Source organism: Perognathus longimembris, chromosome 1, assembly GCF_023159225.1.
Source record: "Perognathus longimembris pacificus isolate PPM17 chromosome 1, ASM2315922v1, whole genome shotgun sequence".
NCBI lineage: Eukaryota > Metazoa > Chordata > Mammalia > Rodentia > Heteromyidae > Perognathus > Perognathus longimembris.
The window spans coordinates 44,960,223-44,978,594 of NC_063161.1; the positions used below are offsets into that span (position 1 = coordinate 44,960,223).

The window sequence follows — 18,372 nt, forward strand, 5'->3', positions numbered from 1 at the left end:
TCATGATTCTACATAGCTAGGATTACAGACATGAGCCACCAGCACTAGCAACGGTAGGAATTTCTGAGAGATCTTTTGCTTTCCCCATAGAAGAGGATAAGTGAAGACATCATCTTTTCCCTCTTAAGCCTTTTGCACTCTTAATCTGTCTTGAGAATTGATGTGATGTCTGGTTCTGCAGCTACCATCTTGCAACCGTGAGGTGACAAGCTAGAGGAAAAGGCCATGAGATTCTCAAACACGTTAACCTTGACATAGATATCTGCTAATACATAAGAAAACAAATGCTTATTTAAATCATACTACTATCTATAGCCAATCCTTCCACTCTACACAAAACCAAATCCTCTTACCTACCAGGCAGATACTCTACTATTTGAATCACACCTCCAGCTCCTTCTCTTCCCTACTCATCAGTTCAGAAATTCTCTGATCTCTCTCCTACCTTTGTGGCTTGTGCTGAACACCCAGCACAATAAATGAAAGGAAGATTCTATCACTGGGAAATTTTAGAACATTTGCAATAAAAAGATTCAAAAGCTCCCCTAGAGTGGGAGCTCACACACACAGAGTCAGGAATCAGAATAGCATTTAAGTTCTTAGTGAAAAAAAAAAAAGAGAAATGTGTTCAACACCAAGAGAAAATAATTTTCAACCCAAGAATTCCATACTCAGCCAGTCTTTTATAAGAATGGTGGCTTTGCCACACATGCAAAGACTTAGCACTAAGAATGAGCTCTGCCAACAGGCCACAGACTCCAACAAATAGGACCAAATAGTAGAAAGGAAAAGGAAGAGAGGTAAATGAGCAATTTACCAGAGAGGTAAAGAACAGAACAGGAAGGGGGCTTTCAGGGGCAGAAGGGAAGGAGTTGAAATGAAATTATCTGTTTCATTAACTGGAACTGGTGGTGTTGGTAATAATCTTCTAATAGACCTAAGAGAGGAATTTTTTAATAAAAAAGGTAAACAAAAAACTTTCATAAGTGAAATAAAAAGCAATGCAGGGGGCTGGGAATATGGCCTAGTGTAGAGTGCTTGCCTAGCATGCATGAAGCCCTGGGTTCGATTCCTCAGCACCACATATACAGAAAAGGCCAGAAGTGGCACTATGGCTCAAGTGGTATAGTGCTAGCCTTGAGCAAGAAGAGCTCAAGGACAGTGCCCAGGCCCTGAGCACAAACCCCACGACTGACCAAAAAAAAAAGCAATGCAATAATAAAACCCAACCCAAGATACATACTGTAAACGTTACTACCAAGGAAAAAAATTTGACTAAACAATAAGCAATATTTACATATCAGTAATGAAATACTATTAACATAATGGAGAATGTAATAAAAATTATACTAAAAATATAAGGACAAAGAAAATGATAGGAAAGAGGACAAGGAATGTGGCCCCAAGACTGGCAAAAAAGAAAAGAAAGAAATAGAAAATGATAGGAAAGAATGTAAATAAAAATCCTCTCTTGCCATAAAAGGAAGTTAGCCAATACTAAGTTGATTAATGTTGGAAATTAGTAAATCAAGAAATATAGTAGGGGCTGGGAATATGGCCTAGTGGCAAGAGTGCTTGCCTTGTATACATGAAGCCCTGGGTTCGATTCCCCAGCGCCACATATATAGAAAATGGCCAGAAGTGGTGCTGTGGCTCAAGTGATAGAATGCTAGCCTTGAGCAAAAAGAAGCCAGGGACAGTGCTCAGCCCCTGAGTCCAAGGCCCAGAACTGGCCCAAAAAAAAAAAAAAGAAATATAGTATTCAGCTGGGCGACGGTGGATTGTGTCTATAATCCTAGCTACTCAGGAAGCTGAGCCTGTAATCCTAGCTGCTCAGGAGGCTGAGATCTGAGGATTGCAGGTCAAAGCCAGCCCTGGCAGGAAGAGTCCATGAGACTCTTAACTCCAATTAACCATCAGACAACCGGAAGTGGTGCTGTGACTCGGTGGTAGAGCATTGGCCTGGAGCTGAAGAGCTCAGGGACAGAGCCCAGGCCCAAAGAGTTCAAGCCCCATGAACAACAACAAAAACAAGAACAAAAAGCATTTGCTTTGAGGGATAAGAATAAATTGCCTTGGCTGGGGATAGGGCCTAGTGGCAAGAGAGCTTGCCTCATATACATGAGGCCCTGGGTTCGATTCCCCAGTACCACATATACAGAAAACGGCCAGAAGTGGCACTGTGGCTCAAGTGGCAGAGTGCTAGCCTTGAGCAAAAAGAAGCCAGGGACAGTGCTCAGGCCTTGAGTCCAAGCCCCTGGACTGGCAAAAAACAAACAAACAAACAAATAAATAAATAAATAAAATTTAAAAAAAGAATAAATTGCCTGTTTTCATGCTATGCTAATGGAGTTTAATCAATCATATTCATTTATTTTAAAATAAAAAGTGATTTATGTTTAAGTTATAAAGAAATATTTATTTATTTATTTAGCCAGTCCTGGGCCTTGGACTCAGGGCCTGAGCACTGTCCCTGGCTTCTTTTTGCTCAAGGCTACAACTCTGCCACAGCACCACTTCTGACCGTTTTCTATATATGTGGTGCTGGGGAAGCAAACCCATGGCTTCATGGATATGAGGCAAGCACTCTTGCCACTAGGCCATATTCCCAGCCCCAAGAAATATTTTTAAATGAAAGCTAGCAAAAGAGAAGGAAAAGTGTTAGTTTATTATATTATTTTAATAAATATTAACAGTTCTGTAGTCAATCCATTTCAAAGAAAGATAAACAGTCCCACATGATTCTCAGAAGTCTCTGAGTAAGGGCACAGCACAGCATTCTCCATGTACATAGAGAAATGACATCATTAAGTCACGTGTTAGTTGCTAACCTTTAACCCTAACAACTGAGATCCAGAGAGTAGTGACTCAAAGCCAGCCTGGGTAGAACAGTCTACAAAACTACATCTCCAAAATAATTAGTAGGAAGTTATGCTCAAGGCATGGCCCATGCAAAGGCGAATAAGCCAGGAGCCAGCAAACTGAGTAAGTGTGAAGCCCTATGTTCAAACCCCTTTTGTTAAGGGGGCCCCATAAAAAAAAAAAAAGACAGCAAACAGATTGGATTGGTTCATGTAACTGTTTAATAGAAAGAATAGTCCATGTTGGAAACATTCTCATTTTAAACTTGGGTAAAATAATAGTGATCCATCACCTAAATGTAGCAAACTATGGCTATCTAGAACTCAAACATGATGCCAGCTAAATGATTTTAGGCAAGAAATCAGTTATGCCACAAATACTTGATTGCTGAGACACTAGCAACAAGTTTCTGATTTATTCTTCATCCATTCCAAGAACAACTGAATCAGGCTGCTGTTGTTGGTTTTTAGGTTGCCTCAGCTGGTTTGGGCTTGGATATAGTCAGTATGTAGTCTGACACTGATGTAGGTAAGTAAGAGAGTGGGATGAATACAAAATAAGCATCCCAGCCAGCCAAATATCGAGTACGGGGGTGTGCCGAAGTCACAGCGTGCTCCATGCAGTCAGTGACCAGGTGCAGGTCTGAGCTACATTTTAAAAGTCCTTTCTTAACCAACTTGAAATCTGTGTGCAAGAAGGATAACAATGTCAAAAAAAACCTCAATTCCATCACCAGAAAACATTAAAGTATGTTTGAAAAACAACATAGGTATATGAATTGATCTTTTCCATTGGAATTTTTGTATATATTTTTATTGAAATATAATTCATACATACTAAAATTCAATCAACTTAAACCAATGTCTTTCATACAAAAATGAATAGTAGTCAGAATTGGGCAACTATCACCATAATCTAAGTTTAGAAATTTTTTATCAACCAACTAAGAGGCTAAGATCTGAAGATTTCTGAAGCCAGCCTGGGCAGAAAAGTCTTTGAGACTTTCATCTCCAATTAACCAGCAAAAAAGGCAAAAGTGTAAGTATGACTCAAGTGATAGAATTCCATCTTTGAAGGGAAAAAAAAGCCACATGAGAGCATGAGGCCTTGTGTTCAAGCCCCATTACTGGCATGTGTGCGGGCACACACACATAGAAATAAAGAAAGAAAAGAACATTTTCATCAACCTCAAAATAAACCCTGTGGCATGGGAATGTAGTTCTATGGCAAAGCACTTGCCTAGCATTAGGAAGCCCCTTGGTTTAATCTTCAGCACTGCAAACATACACTAACACTTGTAAGCTAGGCACCAGTGGCTCACACCTATAATCCTAACTACTCAAAAGGCTGAGATTTGGGCTGGGAATGTGGCTTAGAGGTAGAGTGCCTGTCCAGCATGTATGAAGCCCTGGGTTGATTTCTCAGCACCACAGAAACAGAAAAGGCCAGAAGTGACACTGTGGCATAAAAGGTAGAGTGCTAGCCTTGAGCAAAAAGAAGCCAGGGACAGTGCTCAGGCCGTGAGTCCCAAGCTCCAAGACTGAAAAAAAAAAAAAAAAAAAAGGCTGACAGAAGAGGATCAAGGTTGAAAGCCAACTGGACCGGAAAGCCCAAGAGACTTTTATCTCTAACCACCAAAACAACAACAACAACAAACAGAAATGCAGACTAGGTGCTGATGGCTTATCTCTGTAAACTGAGGCTGAGAGTTCAAAGCCAACCTGGGCAGGAAAAGCCCATGAGACGTTTATCTCCAACTAAGCACCAAAAAAGCAAGATGTGGAACTGTGCCTCATGTGGTAGAATTTCAGCCATAAACAAAAATGCCCAGAAACAGAGCCTAGTTTCTGAGTTCAAGCCGCAGGACTGGCACATGCCCCTCCCTTCCCTCCCAGCCCCCTAAACCATTAGCAGTCACTCTCTTTTCTCCCCCACAAATCCTACCCAAGGAATCACTAATCCACTTTCTTTTTTTTTTCTTTTTTTTCTTTTTTTGTGCCTATACTAGAGTTTGAACTCAGGAACTGAGAGACATCCTTTAGCTTTTTCACTTAAGGCTGGCACTCTTATCAACTGAGCCATAACTCCACTTCCAGTTTTTTTTGGTGGTTAGAGATGGACAGTCTTAAGAACTTTCCTGGCTGGCTGGCTTCAAACCATAATACTCAGATCCCAGCCTCCTGAGTAGCTGAGGTTATAGAAATAAAACATTGGCACCAGTTCTCATTCTTTTATGTCCTCAATGATATTATTTCATGAAACTGAGTGATCCAGTATCTATGAGGCTTCTGTGACCAATACCACCTGCCCAACCATGCCCAGTAGGACCCTCGAAAGCTGGCCTTCACCAACTTATGCCTTCCCTTCTTCCACAATAAGAAACAGTCTATAGTCAAGTTCTTTGTTACCAAAAGAATAGCCCACACTGAAGACTGCACTTTAGTCCAGCAAACAACTCATAGCAGCCTTATCATCAAAGTTCTATGCCTCTGCACATGGAACACCACCTAGAGCTTAGTGTCCAATCCACAGGGCAGATTGTCTATGGCCCCCTCCTCAACTGACACCTTCTTTTCTTTTTTTTTCTTTTCTTTCTTTCCTTCCTTCTTCTTCTTTTTTTTTTTTTTTTTTTTTTCTTAATGCTACTCCTGGAGCTTGAAACTCAGGGCCTGGAGATGTCCCTAAGCTTTTGTGCTCAAGGCTAGCACTCTACAGCTTGAGCCACTGCTCCATTGTCAGCCTTTTGGTGATTCATTAGTGATGAGAATCTCATAGACTTTCCTGCTGAAGCTGGACTTTGAACCAAACGCCTAAGATCTCAGCTTCCTGAGAGCCACAGGCACTCAGCATTGAGATTTTCTTATTTTTACTTTTGCCAGTCCTAGGGCTTGAACTCAGGGCCTAGACACTGTCCCTGTGCTTCTTTTGCTCAAGGCTAGCACTCTATCACTTGAGCCACAGTACCACTTCCGGCTTTTTCTGTTTATGTGGTACTGAGGAATTGAAACCAGGCTTCATGCATGCTAGGCAAACACTCTACCACTGAGCCACATTCCTAGTTCTTGAGATCTTCTTAACCTCGCCTTTTGAGGAGAACTTTGGTTATGGAACAGTTTGCAGAGGATCTAGCAGTGAATTTTCCACTAATTTCTCTTTCATATACATCTGCACACACACTCATGCACGTACATACACAGAGAATTTTTTTGGTGATACTGGGGTTTGAAGTCAGGACTTCATACTTGGTAGCCAAGTGCTCTACAATGTAGGCTAAGTCTCCAGTACTTATCTTTTCCTTTCTTATACAACACTACCCATTATCTCTGTCAAAAGAAAACAGCTTACAGAAGTCAAAGGATTGCTCTCCATAGGACTCCTTAATATGCATAGGAGTTTCTTCCCAGACTTGCTTCATTCTCTCCAGAGATGACTTCACATTGGTTATTTCTGTTTGGAAGCTACCAGGTGTAATTATGCTGACTTTTACTCCAAAACCTTGAAGTTCACGCCTGAAATGAAACTCCACAAGTTAGATCCTTTGGACTAAAAGGCATCACTATTTCACTGTTCCCAGGGAGGAAAACACAAAACATAGTAAAAATATTATAAAGACACATTTACTGAAAAATTTCAAGAATAAAGAAATAGAAAGAAAAAAAGGTAAATATGCTTAGAGCCAACAATTGAAATATGAGTGTACCGAACACTAAACCACTGTAACCATTTGAGTGTGTGTGTGTGCACGCGCTAATACAGAAGCTTAAAATAGGGTCTCACACTCTCACTAGGTTTTGTCAGTCAAGGATGACATTCTACCACTTGAGCCACACTTCCACTTTGAGCTTTTTGCTGGTTAGCCGGAGATAAGAGTCTCTCAGCCTTTTCTGCCTTGGGCTAGCTTCAAACCCGGATCCTTATATCTCAGCCTCCTAAGCAGCGAGGATTACAGGTGTGAGGCACCAATGATACCTACCAGCAGATACCTACTCTTTAAATGAAGAGTTAAGTATCCAGAGTGCTAGATACTGGAGGTATAAAGAAGACAAATAATAATAATAATGAAAATCAACATTTATTACAACAAGGATATACACAATCTCCAATCAGTCCCTCACCTCAAAAGCTCACAGGAGGAAAAACTCAATAACTATGCTCAATATAACAAAAGAATTATAGAAGCATGTATAGCTGGGTTTGACTCCAGCACAAGGTAGAAAGAAGAGGAAGAAGGGAAGACAAGGAGGAGGAAGAGGAAGAGAAGGAGCATTGAAGGAGTTATGGAAGTAGAGGGGAAGTGCAAATAGATTTTTTAAGAGAATCAAGCTTCAGTAAAGAGAAGACATTCCAAGCTGAGCCTGGAAGGATAAAGGCCAAATCTTCTTGTGAAGAAAGGGGAGGAATTAGCTGGGTACTGGTGGCTCATACCTGTAATCTCAGCTATTCAGGAGGCAGATCTGATGACTGAGGTTTGAAGCCAGCCCAGGCAGGGAATCCATGAGATACTTACCTCCAATTAAACACCAAAAAGCCCGAAATAGAGGTGTGGCTCAAGTGGTAGAGCACCAGCCTTTAGAGAAAAGCTAAGGGACAGTGCCCACGCTCTGAGTTCAAGCCTCAGTAATGACACCAAATAATAATAATAATAATGATAGTTGTTGTTTATTTTCCTTACCTTAGTGTATCTGAAAACGCTTCAACTCCAAACTTGGACATAGAGTAGAATCCTCCATATATAGCAAGTCTTCCCATCACACTAGAGACATTGACAATTCTCCCCTTTGCTCTCCTTATCAAGGGCAGCATGCTCAAGGTCACCTGGACCAAGCCAAGGAGGTTCACGTTGAGGATGTTCATACCATCATCAAACTTCTGCCATTCAAAGAAGGCCATTGGCCGGTAAATGCCTGCATTGTTGACCAAGCCCCAAAGCCCTAAAATAATAAAACTCAGATCACAACTTGTGTTTCAGACAAAAATGACAACTGTTTACATGACCTGTCTTCCTGATAATAACAACTATAGATGGTAGAGAGAGAAGAAAAAATTTAATATATTTAAATGTGTCTATGAGTTAACAACAACAAAGCCAAATGAACTTGGTACTACTCAGAAGGCTGGGAATTGAAGATCATGATTCAAAGCCAGCCCAGGTGGGAAAGACTTTAGGATTCTTATCTCCAATTAACCAGAAAAAAATTAACCAGAAGTGGAGATGTGGCTCAAGTGAGTGCTAGAACTTGGGTAAAAACTAAGGGACACCGCCCAGGCCCTAAATTCAAGTCCTGTACTGACACAACACACACACACACACACACACACACACACACACACACACACGTTAAATAAAAAACTAAATACTAGATCTTCTTTTCTTTTTTTGAGTGGTACTACTATGCTTTGAACTTAGGACCAGGCACTTGCTGGACAAGTGCTATTCCCCTTGAGTCATGTCCCTGCCCTTTTTGTTTAGTTTATTTTTCAGATAGGGTCTCACACCTTGTCTAGGGCTGTTCATTAATCAAGACCTTTTTTTTTTTTTTTTTTGACAGTCCTGGGGCTTGAACTCAGGGCCTGAGCACTGTCCCTGGCTTCTTTTTGCTCAAGGCTAGCCACTTGAGCCACAGCGCCCCTTCTGGCCATTTTCTGTATATGTGGTGCTGGGGAATTGAACCCAGGGCCTCATGTATACGAGGCAAGCACTCTTGCCACTAGGCCATATCCCCAGCCCCCCAAGACCTTCTTATCTTTCCCTCTACTTGTCCATAACTGGGATTCTATGCTCATGTGTTATTGAAATCAGCTTGTTTTATAAAATAGTATCTCACCAACTCTTTTACAAGGCTTGTCTTGAACTTCTACTGATCTTCCATTTCTGATTTCTGCATAGCTGATTGCTGGCTTTTGATCTGATAGAACTTGCCAACCAAGGTGAAATTGGAATTCAACATATATATGTGTGTATATATATTATATATATATATATAATATATACACACACACACACACATCCTCAAAAGAAAGGGAAGGGGAAAGAAGGGGAAAAGGAGAAAAGGAAAAGAAGAAACAAAATCTAGGAGTCTCTTAAGTTATGGAATGTGATAAAAGACACTCTCATCGGGGCTCCAGTGGCTCATACTTAGAATCCTAGCTCCTCAGAAGGCTGAGATATGGAGGATTGCAGTTCAAGGCCAGCCTGGGCAGAAAAGTGTGCTACACTCCATCTCCAATTAACCAACAAAAATCAGGGATGAAGCTACGACTCAAGTAGAAGAGCACCAGCTGAGCAAATAAGCTGAGCATGCACATGACCCTGAATTCAAACTCTGATACTTCCAAAAAGAAAACATACTTTCTTCATTAAACTGGTATTTGAACATTCCAAGGGCCTTGGAGAAAGATGTCAATAAGTTGATAAGTTAAATAAGCAGTTAACATTTCTGAAAAACCCACTAAGAAAATAAACATGGCATATAATATTTTCAATAGTAAAAATAGTTGCAGAAAACAGAGCATCAAAAATTAAGTGTGGGGGCTGGGGATATGGCCTAGTGGCAAGAGAGCTTGCCTCGTATACATGAGGCCCTGGGTTTGATTCCCCAGCACCACATATACAGAAAACGGCCAGAAGTGGCGCTGTGGCTCAAGTGGCAGAGTGCTAGCCTTGAGCAAAAAGAAGCCAGGGACAGTGCTCAGCCCCAAGTCCAAGGCCCAGGACTGGCAAAAAAAAAAAAAAAGGCAAAAAAATGAAAAAGTAAACATCTTTTGAATACCTGTTCTGTGCCAGGTACTGTGCTGATTGTCCTCTGGTAATATTTTAAATTCCATAAACTAGGAGAGGGGGGCTGGGGATATGGCCTAGTGGCAAGAGTGCCTGCCTCATATACATGAGGCCCTGGGTTCGATTCCCCAGCACCACATATACAGAAAATGGCCAGAAGTGGCGCTGTGGCTCAAGTGGCAGAGTGCTAGCCTTGAGCAAAAAGAAGCCAGGGACAGTGCTCAGACCTTGAGTCCAAGCCCCAGGACTGGCAAAAAAAAAAAAAAAAAATTAAGTGTGAGCCTCGAGCTAGTAGCTCACCTCTGTAATCCTAGCTACCCAGGAGGCTGAGATCTGAGGATCACAGTTCAAAGCCAGCCCAGGCAGTAAAGTCTATGATTCTTATTAACTACCAAAAAAGTAAAAAATGGCACCGTGGCTTCAGTGCTAGAGTACCAGCCTTCAGTGAAAAAGCTAAGGGACAGTACCCAGGCCCTAAGTTTAAGCCCAGTACTGGCCCAAAAATAATAAATAAAACAGAAAGGGGAGGGCCAGGATGTAGCTCGGTGGTGAAGCACTTGCCTAACAAAAGCAATGTCCTACATTCAATCCCCAGAACCAAAAAAGGAAAGAATTTATTTATTTATTTAAAATAACTAGAAAATGACTGTGAGGTAACAAATCTTTGTGTATGAAGGCAAGGGATAGTAGCATCGTTCACTTAGAGAAGGAGTAGGAAGAAAAGCAGAATTGCTGAAGAGGAAATAGGAAAATGATTTGTTAAGCTTAAAGCAGCAGCATATTTCTAGATTTCTCTCATCTGGGAGAAATCAAGAAAACAGCTGGGAATTCTACCAGGCGCTGGTTGCTCACACCTGTAATCCTAGCTAAGCAGGAGGCTGAGATCTGGTTCGAAGCCATCCAGGGCAGAAAAGTCCCCGTGAGACTCTTATATCCAATTAACCACTCAAAAACTGCAAGTGGTGCTGGAGCTCAAGTGGTAGAGCACTAGCCTTAAGCACAAAGAGGTTCAGGGACAATGGGTAGACAGAGTACAAGCCCTGCAGTAGACAGAAAAAGGCAATCTGGGATCAAAGGCATAATGGTATATGGGTAGCTGGGCTCCATTCTGCTTTTGTTGAGCCCTTAGCGGGAACCAGACAATGTGTCAGAAACTGGAAGTCAACAGGCCATGTCCTCCGGAAGCTCACCCATGTAATAGATGGGAAAACCAGAGCAAGCCAGGAAAATAAATGGCTATGCACAGCACAGATGTAACAACTTCCTGTGACTCCTGACTGCCTGGGAAAATCAAGAATACCCTCTGAAGGAAGTATCATTTTAAGTAATCTTGAATGTCAATTTTCAAATGTAAAGCAATTCCTTTTTTTCAAAGTAATGAGTAAAGCTTGTGGGCCAAGCCAAGTAATCATGTTGCTACCTTGCAATTCTTGGAGTGAAGAACTATTTAGGAAGTCCAATTACTTGGGATCCACTGATTCATAAAACCAATAGAAAAGGAGAAAGGGATCAAAGAGGCGTTAAATAATACCTAGGGAAAACAAATTTGTTTTAGAAGATAAAGCTAGGTGCTGGTGACTCAGACATACAATCCTAGCTACTCGGGGGGTTGAGACCTGAGAATTGTAATCCTAGCTACACAGGAGGCTCATTTAAAGCCAGCCAATGCAGGCAGAAAACTCTTTGAAACTCTTATCTTTAATTAAGCAGCAAAAAGTCTAAAGTGGAGCTGTGGCTTAAGTGGTAGAGCACTAGAAACCTTGAGTAAAAAAGCCCTGAATTCAAGCTCAAATACTAGCACAGAAGAGAGGATGCGAAGAGGGAGAGAAAGGGGAAAAGATGAGAATTTATTCCAGTTTTGTGGGGTAGCTCAGCAGTAGAACAATTACCTAGCATACACAAGACCCTACATACATACATACAAGCATACACAGACGCTAGGTTTAATCTTCAGCACTGCAAAAGTGAGAAAGGCAAAGAAAAAGAAATTTTATTCACAATTGTCAAGGGCTAGAATTTATTAACAGGTTATAAACAAACTAGTACACATATACAATGGAATATTATAGAACAAGGAAAAGATATATCAAGCCATAGATCAAGAAATAGAGGAATCTTAAATGCATGTAGTTAAATTAATGAAGCTAATCAAAGACTAGATGTAATATTATACTAATTATATGACATTCTGAAAAAGGCAGAACCATGGAGACCACAGCATAGAGCTTGCCCAGGGTTGGGAAGGAGGATAATAAATATATGTAGCACAGGGATTTTTAGCAAATCACAATATTCTACATGATGCTACAATGGCAGATATATGCCATTTTTCCCAACCAAAGCAAACAACACAAACCAAACCCTAATGGAACAGATCAATATTGATTCATCAATTGTCATAAACATCATGTCCAATGCAAAACATTAATACTAGGAAAAACTGGGGAGGGTGTTTGTAGGAATTCTGTTTTCTGTTCAGTTTTCTACAAACCTAAAACTGCTCTAAGCCATTAATAAAATGAAATTGTAAAGAGAACTAAAGATTATTCAAGAAATGTGTGTATTTTACATAGCAATCAAGGAAAGACCAATCAGTTTCTTAAGGACATCTTAAAACTCTTTAAACATAAAGAATTATATCTAGCAAGGCACTGGTGGCTCTGAGGATAGCAGTTCAAATCCAGCCCAGACAAGAAGCCTCAGGAGACTCTTATCTCTAATTAATCACAGAAAAAGCTGGAAGTAGAGCTGTGACTCACGCGGTAGAGGGCTAGTCTTGAGCAAAAGGAGTTCAGGGACAGTGCCCAGGCCCAGAGTTTAAGCCTTAAGACTGGCATTTTAAAAAGTGGGGAGAGCTGGGAATGTGGCTTAGTGGTAGCATGCTTGCTTAGCATGCATGAAATCCTGGGTTCAATCCCTCAGTACCACATAAGTAGAAAAAGCTGGAAATGGTGCTGTGGCTCAAGTGGTAGAGTGCTAGCCTTGAGCAAAAGAAGCTCAGAGCCAGTGCCTAGGCCCTGAGTTCAAGCCCCAGGACTGGCACCAAAAAAAAAAAAAAAAAAAAGTCAGTGTTTAGCCAGGTGCTGGTGCTGGTGGCTCATGCCTGTTCTCCTAGCTACTCCAGAGGCTGAGATTTGAAGATCATGGCTCAAGCCAGCCCAGGCAGGAAAGACTGTGAGTTTCTAATCTCCACTTAACTACCAGAAAACCAGAGGTGGAGATGTGGCTCAAAGTGATAGAGTGCTACCCTTGAACGAAGAAGAGTTCTAGGACTGTGCCTGGACCTTGAATTCAAGCCCCATGAACAAAACAACAACAAAAAGAAAAGAATTGTATCTAAAGCCCAGCATGGCAGTGGCCATTTATAGTCCCAGCCATTCAGAAAGAGGATCCAGGACCAACATGGTATAAGGCTAGCCAGAGCAAAAGTTTAGCAAGATCCCAACTTAACAGATGATAACCTCAAATGTATGGATGTCATTTTTGCATGAAAGCATCGTTAAGGAAATGAAACATTGTAATGCATCATGACATCCCTTCAAATGATAAAGTCAATATGGCCTAGTGGCAAAGTGCCCAGTGGCAAGCCCCAGGACTGGCAAAAAAAAAAAAAAAGATAAAACCAACCTTTTAAACTCTGTTAAACTGAGGTTTAAACAAGGGACTTTGAGCTTGCAAGATAAGCAATGGACAGCTGAGCCATACCTCTAATTCTAATCATTTGTATCTCCCTGCCTAAATAAAAGGAGAAAATCTTTTTTTATACCTCTGTCCCCCACGCGCTCCTTCACCCACTGGGTGGCTGCAGCCACACTCTCTGCCTTGGTGACATCCAGGATCACGGTCTCCAGCCTTTCTGACGTCTTGTTCCTCAGCTGCTCAGCCCCCTTCTCTGTCAGACACGCAGCCAGCACCCTCAAGCCTCGCATGTCCAGCTGTCTGGCCAGCAGGTTCCCGAAGCCCGAGTCACAGCCTGTGATGAAGACATACTTGTCCTGGAGGTGGCTCACCACCTGCCTCTCTCGGTACCAGCGCAGCAGGTAGTGAAGGCCCACAAGGGCCACCAGGTAGAGCCACATGGCCAGGTTTTATCCTTCAATAGAAAGAAGACAGCTTTCACTGGGTGTGGTAGTGCCCATTTGTAATTCTAACTACTCAAAGCCTGAAGGAGGAAGACAAAAATCTGAAACTAGCCTGAGCAATTTAGGGAAATGTGCCTCAAAATAAAAATGTTTTAAATGGCTAGGGATATAACTCAGTGGCTCTCTTGCCTAACATTCAGGAGACCCTGGGTCATTCCCTAGTATCACAATTTTAAAAAAAATTTAAAGAGGGAGGGCTGGGGATATAGCCTAGTGGCAAGACTGCCTGCCTCGGATACACGAGGCCCTAGGTTCGATTCCCCAGCACCACATATACAGAAAACGGCCAGAAGGGGCGCTGTGGCTCAAGTGGCAGAGTGCTAGCCTTGAGCGGGAAGAAGCCAGGGACAGTGCTCAGGCCCTGAGTCCAAGGCCCAGGACTGGCCAAAAAAAAAAAAAAAATTTAAAGAGGGAGAGGGAGGAGGGAAAGAGGAAGGAAAGGAAGGAGGGAGGAAGGAAGGAAGGGGCTCATGCCTAGCTACTCAGGAGGCTCAGATCTGAGGATCACGGTTCAAAGCAGAAATGTCTCTAAGACTCTTATCTCCAATAAACTAATCAGAAAAAAATTGAGAAGTGGATCTGTGGTTCAAGTGGTAAAGTGCTAGTCTTGTACAAAAGAAGCTCGAGGAGAGCACCCAGGCCCAGAGCTCAAGCCCTAGAAACAGCACAAAAAAGAAAGAAAGAGAGGAAGGGAGGGAGGGAGAGAGAAAGGGACAGAAAGAGAGAGAGAGGGAGAATTGAAATAAATTCCTATATTTAGGAGCTGGGAACGTGGCTTAGCAGTAGAGTGCTTGCCTAGCAGGTGCACACAAACAGACTTGACCACATGGCTGTCTGCAGGCAGGTTATTCCAATCTGCGCCTGGCCAAGGACATCACCCTGGGCCCCCCAAGAGACCATAACCCATTTTCTATTTTCTTCTCCCTTGTTAAACCCTATATAAGCCCACCCCAAAATCCAGTCCTTGGGGGCTGGGGATATGGCCTAGTGGCAAGAGTGCCCTGGGTTCAATTCCCCAGCACCACATATACAGAAAATAGCCAGAAGTGGTGCTGTGGCTCAAGTGGCAGAGTACTAGCCTTGAACAAAAAGGAGCCAGGGACAGTGCTCAGGCCCTGAGTCCAAGCCCCAGGACTGGCCAAAAAAAAAAAAAAATCCAGTCGTTGGCACAACCTCCAATCCCATGGGAAGGTCTGTCTGTGCTCCTTGCTGTTGAGGAGTGAGTCTGGCCTATTCCTTTTCCATTCTCCTTCATTTTCCTAACCAAGAGAACTTATGGATACTATAAAAGCAACTTGAATAGTAAACTTCATAGCTATGAGCACCTAAATTTAAAAATTGGAGAGAAAGCCAGGCAGCAGTGTCTCACGCCTGTAATCCTAGCTACTCAGGAGGCTAAGATCTAAGAATCACAGTTCAAAGCCAGTCTAAGCAGAAAAGTCCCTGTGAAACTCTTATCCTCAATTAACCACTAAAAAAAACAGAAGTGGAGCTGTGGCTCAAAGTGGAAGAGCATGAGCCTTGAGCAAAAGAGCTCAGGACAGTGCCCACAAATGACAATAATTTTAGATAGGTATAGATAGATAGATAGATAGATAGATAGATAGATAGATAGATAGATAGATAGATGAGAAAACTGAGAACTGGTTGTTCATATGTATAATCCTAATGAGATCTAAGTATCAAAGTTCAGAGCTAGCCAGCCAGATAAATCATTGAGACTCTCCAATTAACCAACACAAAATCTTAAACTTGTGAAACTAGAGGCTTTGCTCAAGAGATATGTGGCAGGAAGGGGAGAGAGAGAGGACAGGATGGGAATAGAGAGGAGAAAGGAGGGGAGGGAGAATAGGGGATAGAAGGAGGGAGAGGAGAGAGTTCCTCCATATCTTTAAATAAATCTTAATTTTGTGAAAGAAGAAGACTTGATGTCACATTTTGACTTAAAACTTACTATCCTTTATTTTAAACAATTTGGGGAGAAAGCTCCAAAGAGTATATAAAGTTTTTTGTTTTGTTTTGTTTTTGATCTAGTATTGGGACTTGAACTCAAGGTCTGAGTACTGTCCCTTAGCTTTTTCACTCAAGCTGGCTCTCTATCACTTGACCCACAGCTCTACTTCCAACTTTTTGCTGGTTAACTGGGGATAAGAGTCTCACAGACTTTGCTGACCAGGCTGGCTCTGGTAGGGCCAGGTATCTGTGGCTTACACCTGTAATCTTATCTACTCATTGAAGAATTGACTCCTGCCTAATTCCTCCAGGTCAAACAAAGCACCACGTATGCACTGGAGTGCTTTCTGCAGGCAGGTCACCCAACTTTGGCTTAGCTGAAAGCCCCCACCATTCTAGGCAAAGCGTTCCACTCTGAGCCTGGCCCAAGATAACGGCCTTGGCCCCCAAGAGATCATAGCCTATTCTTTTATTTTCTGCTTCCTTGTTAAGACCCATATGAACCCATCCCCAAATTCAGTTCCTTGCACAGCTCCAAACCCACAGGAAGGTCTGTGCCCCTTGCTGGCAATAAACAGTCCTAGACTGTTGATGATCCAGTCCCACCTATTCCTTTTCCATTCTCCTCCATTTTCCTAACACTCATGAGGGTGAGATCTGTAGACAGGGGTTCAAAGCCAACCAGTGCAGACAAATCCAAGAGTATCTTATTTCCTGTTAACCAGCAAAAACCTGGAACTGTGGTATAGAATTCCAGCAATAAACAAAAAAGCTGTAAGGAAGATTCCCTCCACCCCAGTGTGCATATGCACATGCACATGCACACGTGTGCACACACACACACACACACACACACACACACAAAATCTGGTAGAAAACCAGTCACCAGAGAGTTGTGCCTATCATCTTAGCTACTTGGGAGTTTAATTGGGGAGTGGGAGTAGTCATAAAAGTCATATGTGGATAATTAAAAGGGAAAAGAGTGGTCTCTTTAAATGAGAAGAGACCAGGCATTCCAGGAGCTCCAGACTCATAAAAGTCAAAATGATGTCTTTTGTGTCTACCCTATACAAATAACTAAAGCTAAATAACTAAAGTTATTTTTTTTAATGGTCCTTACATATGGTAAGTATCATGTGTAACTCAGAAAAGACTGTCAGCCCATGAACTTGGACCACGGCCTTCACAATCTATGAAGCACTGCTACAAAAACAGCTGCTGGATTACTGTCTGCTCAATCTCAAACAGTATCCACTTTTTGTCGTTAGTGTGGCCTAGGATTATTGTTAGTTTGATAGTTCAGCAGGTACAGAAAATATCCTATTCTATTACTATTTTAATCTATATTAGTTAACAGGTAGGTTAGTTTACAACTTAAAATTTTTTTTAATTAAATTTCCTGTCAGATGCTAGCAGTTCATTCTTGTAATCTTAGCTACTCAAAAGTCTGAGATTTGAGGATTGAGGTTAGAAGCCAGCCCAGGCAGGAACATTTGTGAGACTGTGTTTTGTTGTTTTTTTTTCTTTTTGGCCAGTCCTGGGAGTTAGACTCAGGGCCTGGGTTCTGTCTCTGAGACAAGCACTCGACCACTATGCCACATTACCAGCCCTTGGGAGACTTTTATCTCCAATTAACTACCAAAATACTGGAAGTGGAGCTATGGCATAAGTAGTAAAGTGTCAGTCTTGAGAGAAAAAGCTGAGGGCTCTAAGTTCAAGCCCCAGTACTGGCACACTGAAAAAAGAAGAAAAGAAAAAAGCACCTGAAACATTGCATTACACTTATTTGTACCTGTTGTTAAAACTATGTTGTTTCTTCTCCCCTTTTCCAGAGAAAACTAATAAGGTAAATAAAAACTGATAGATGAGATTCATTAGAGAATTGACTCACACAAGTGTAGAAACTGAGAGAGATATCCCACAGTAGTGATCTCCTATGATGCGAGTAGCGTGGCTCAGCTCAAGACCAAGGCCTCAGGACCAAGAATCTGATGGTATGACTCTCACTCACTCTAAGGCCCAGACACTAGAGAACCCAGGAGGCCACAGATATAAGTCCTGGAATCTCAAAGTCCAAGAGCCTTCAGTTTGGAATATTCAAGGTAGGAAAAAGTGTTTCAGCTCCAAAAGAGCTAATCAACTTCCGTCTGACCTTTCTGGACTCTGTGGATCCCTTAGCTGATTGGATGATACCCTGCCACAGGAGGGTGTTGGCTCTTCCCCCATTCAGTCAACCTACACCATCTGGAAACACCCTCCTAGACACACCCAGCAGTAATGGTTATTAGTTCTCTAGGCACTAGTTCTCTAGTTGAGGTGATTATCTATAATGGAATAGGATATTTTCTGTACCTGCTGAACTATCAAACTAACAATAATCCTAGACCACACTAACAACAATGTAGTTGAAGTGATTATCTGTTATGCATAGGCTCCTTACCTATTTGTAGAATAAATGAACCAGTGACAGACAGGAAGACTAGCCAGGAATGGTGGACCACACCTGTAATTCCAGCAACTTGGGGGAGTAGTCAGGGGCTGAAGATTGCAAGTTTGACCCACCCTGGGAAACACAGCAAGACCCCTTGATAGATAGATAGATAGATAGATAGATAGATAGATAGATAGATAGACAGA

The 18,372-nt window shown here is 42.0% G+C and overlaps 1 protein-coding gene across 1 annotated transcript; it reads right to left on the reverse strand.

The window, feature by feature from the left end:
- Positions 1-3,069: 3,069 nt before the first annotated feature.
- Hsd17b6 (hydroxysteroid 17-beta dehydrogenase 6) lies at positions 3,070-17,896 on the reverse strand. Its single transcript, XM_048361344.1, has 5 exons — positions 17,750-17,896; positions 13,407-13,735; positions 7,535-7,793; positions 6,208-6,371; positions 3,070-3,546 (listed from the first exon to the last, which is right to left on the reverse strand). The coding sequence occupies exons 2-5, from the start codon at positions 13,717-13,719 to the stop codon at positions 3,329-3,331; spliced, it is 954 nt and encodes a 317-aa protein (XP_048217301.1). The 5' UTR covers positions 13,720-13,735; positions 17,750-17,896; the 3' UTR covers positions 3,070-3,328.
- Between the last annotated feature and the right edge of the window lie 476 nt (positions 17,897-18,372).

Coding starts and splice junctions, on each gene's coding strand:
- Hsd17b6 (XM_048361344.1), bottom strand. CDS start 13,719: ATGTGGCTCTACCTGGTGGCCCTTGTGGGCCTTCACTACCTGCTGCGC. Junction 6,372..7,534: donor GCGTTTTCAGATACACTAAG/GTAAGGAAAATA, acceptor GTTTCATTTCAG/GCGTGAACTTCAAGGTTTTG. Junction 3,547..6,207: donor AGAGCAATCCTTTGACTTCT/GTAAGCTGTTTT, acceptor TCTTGCACACAG/ATTTCAAGTTGGTTAAGAAA.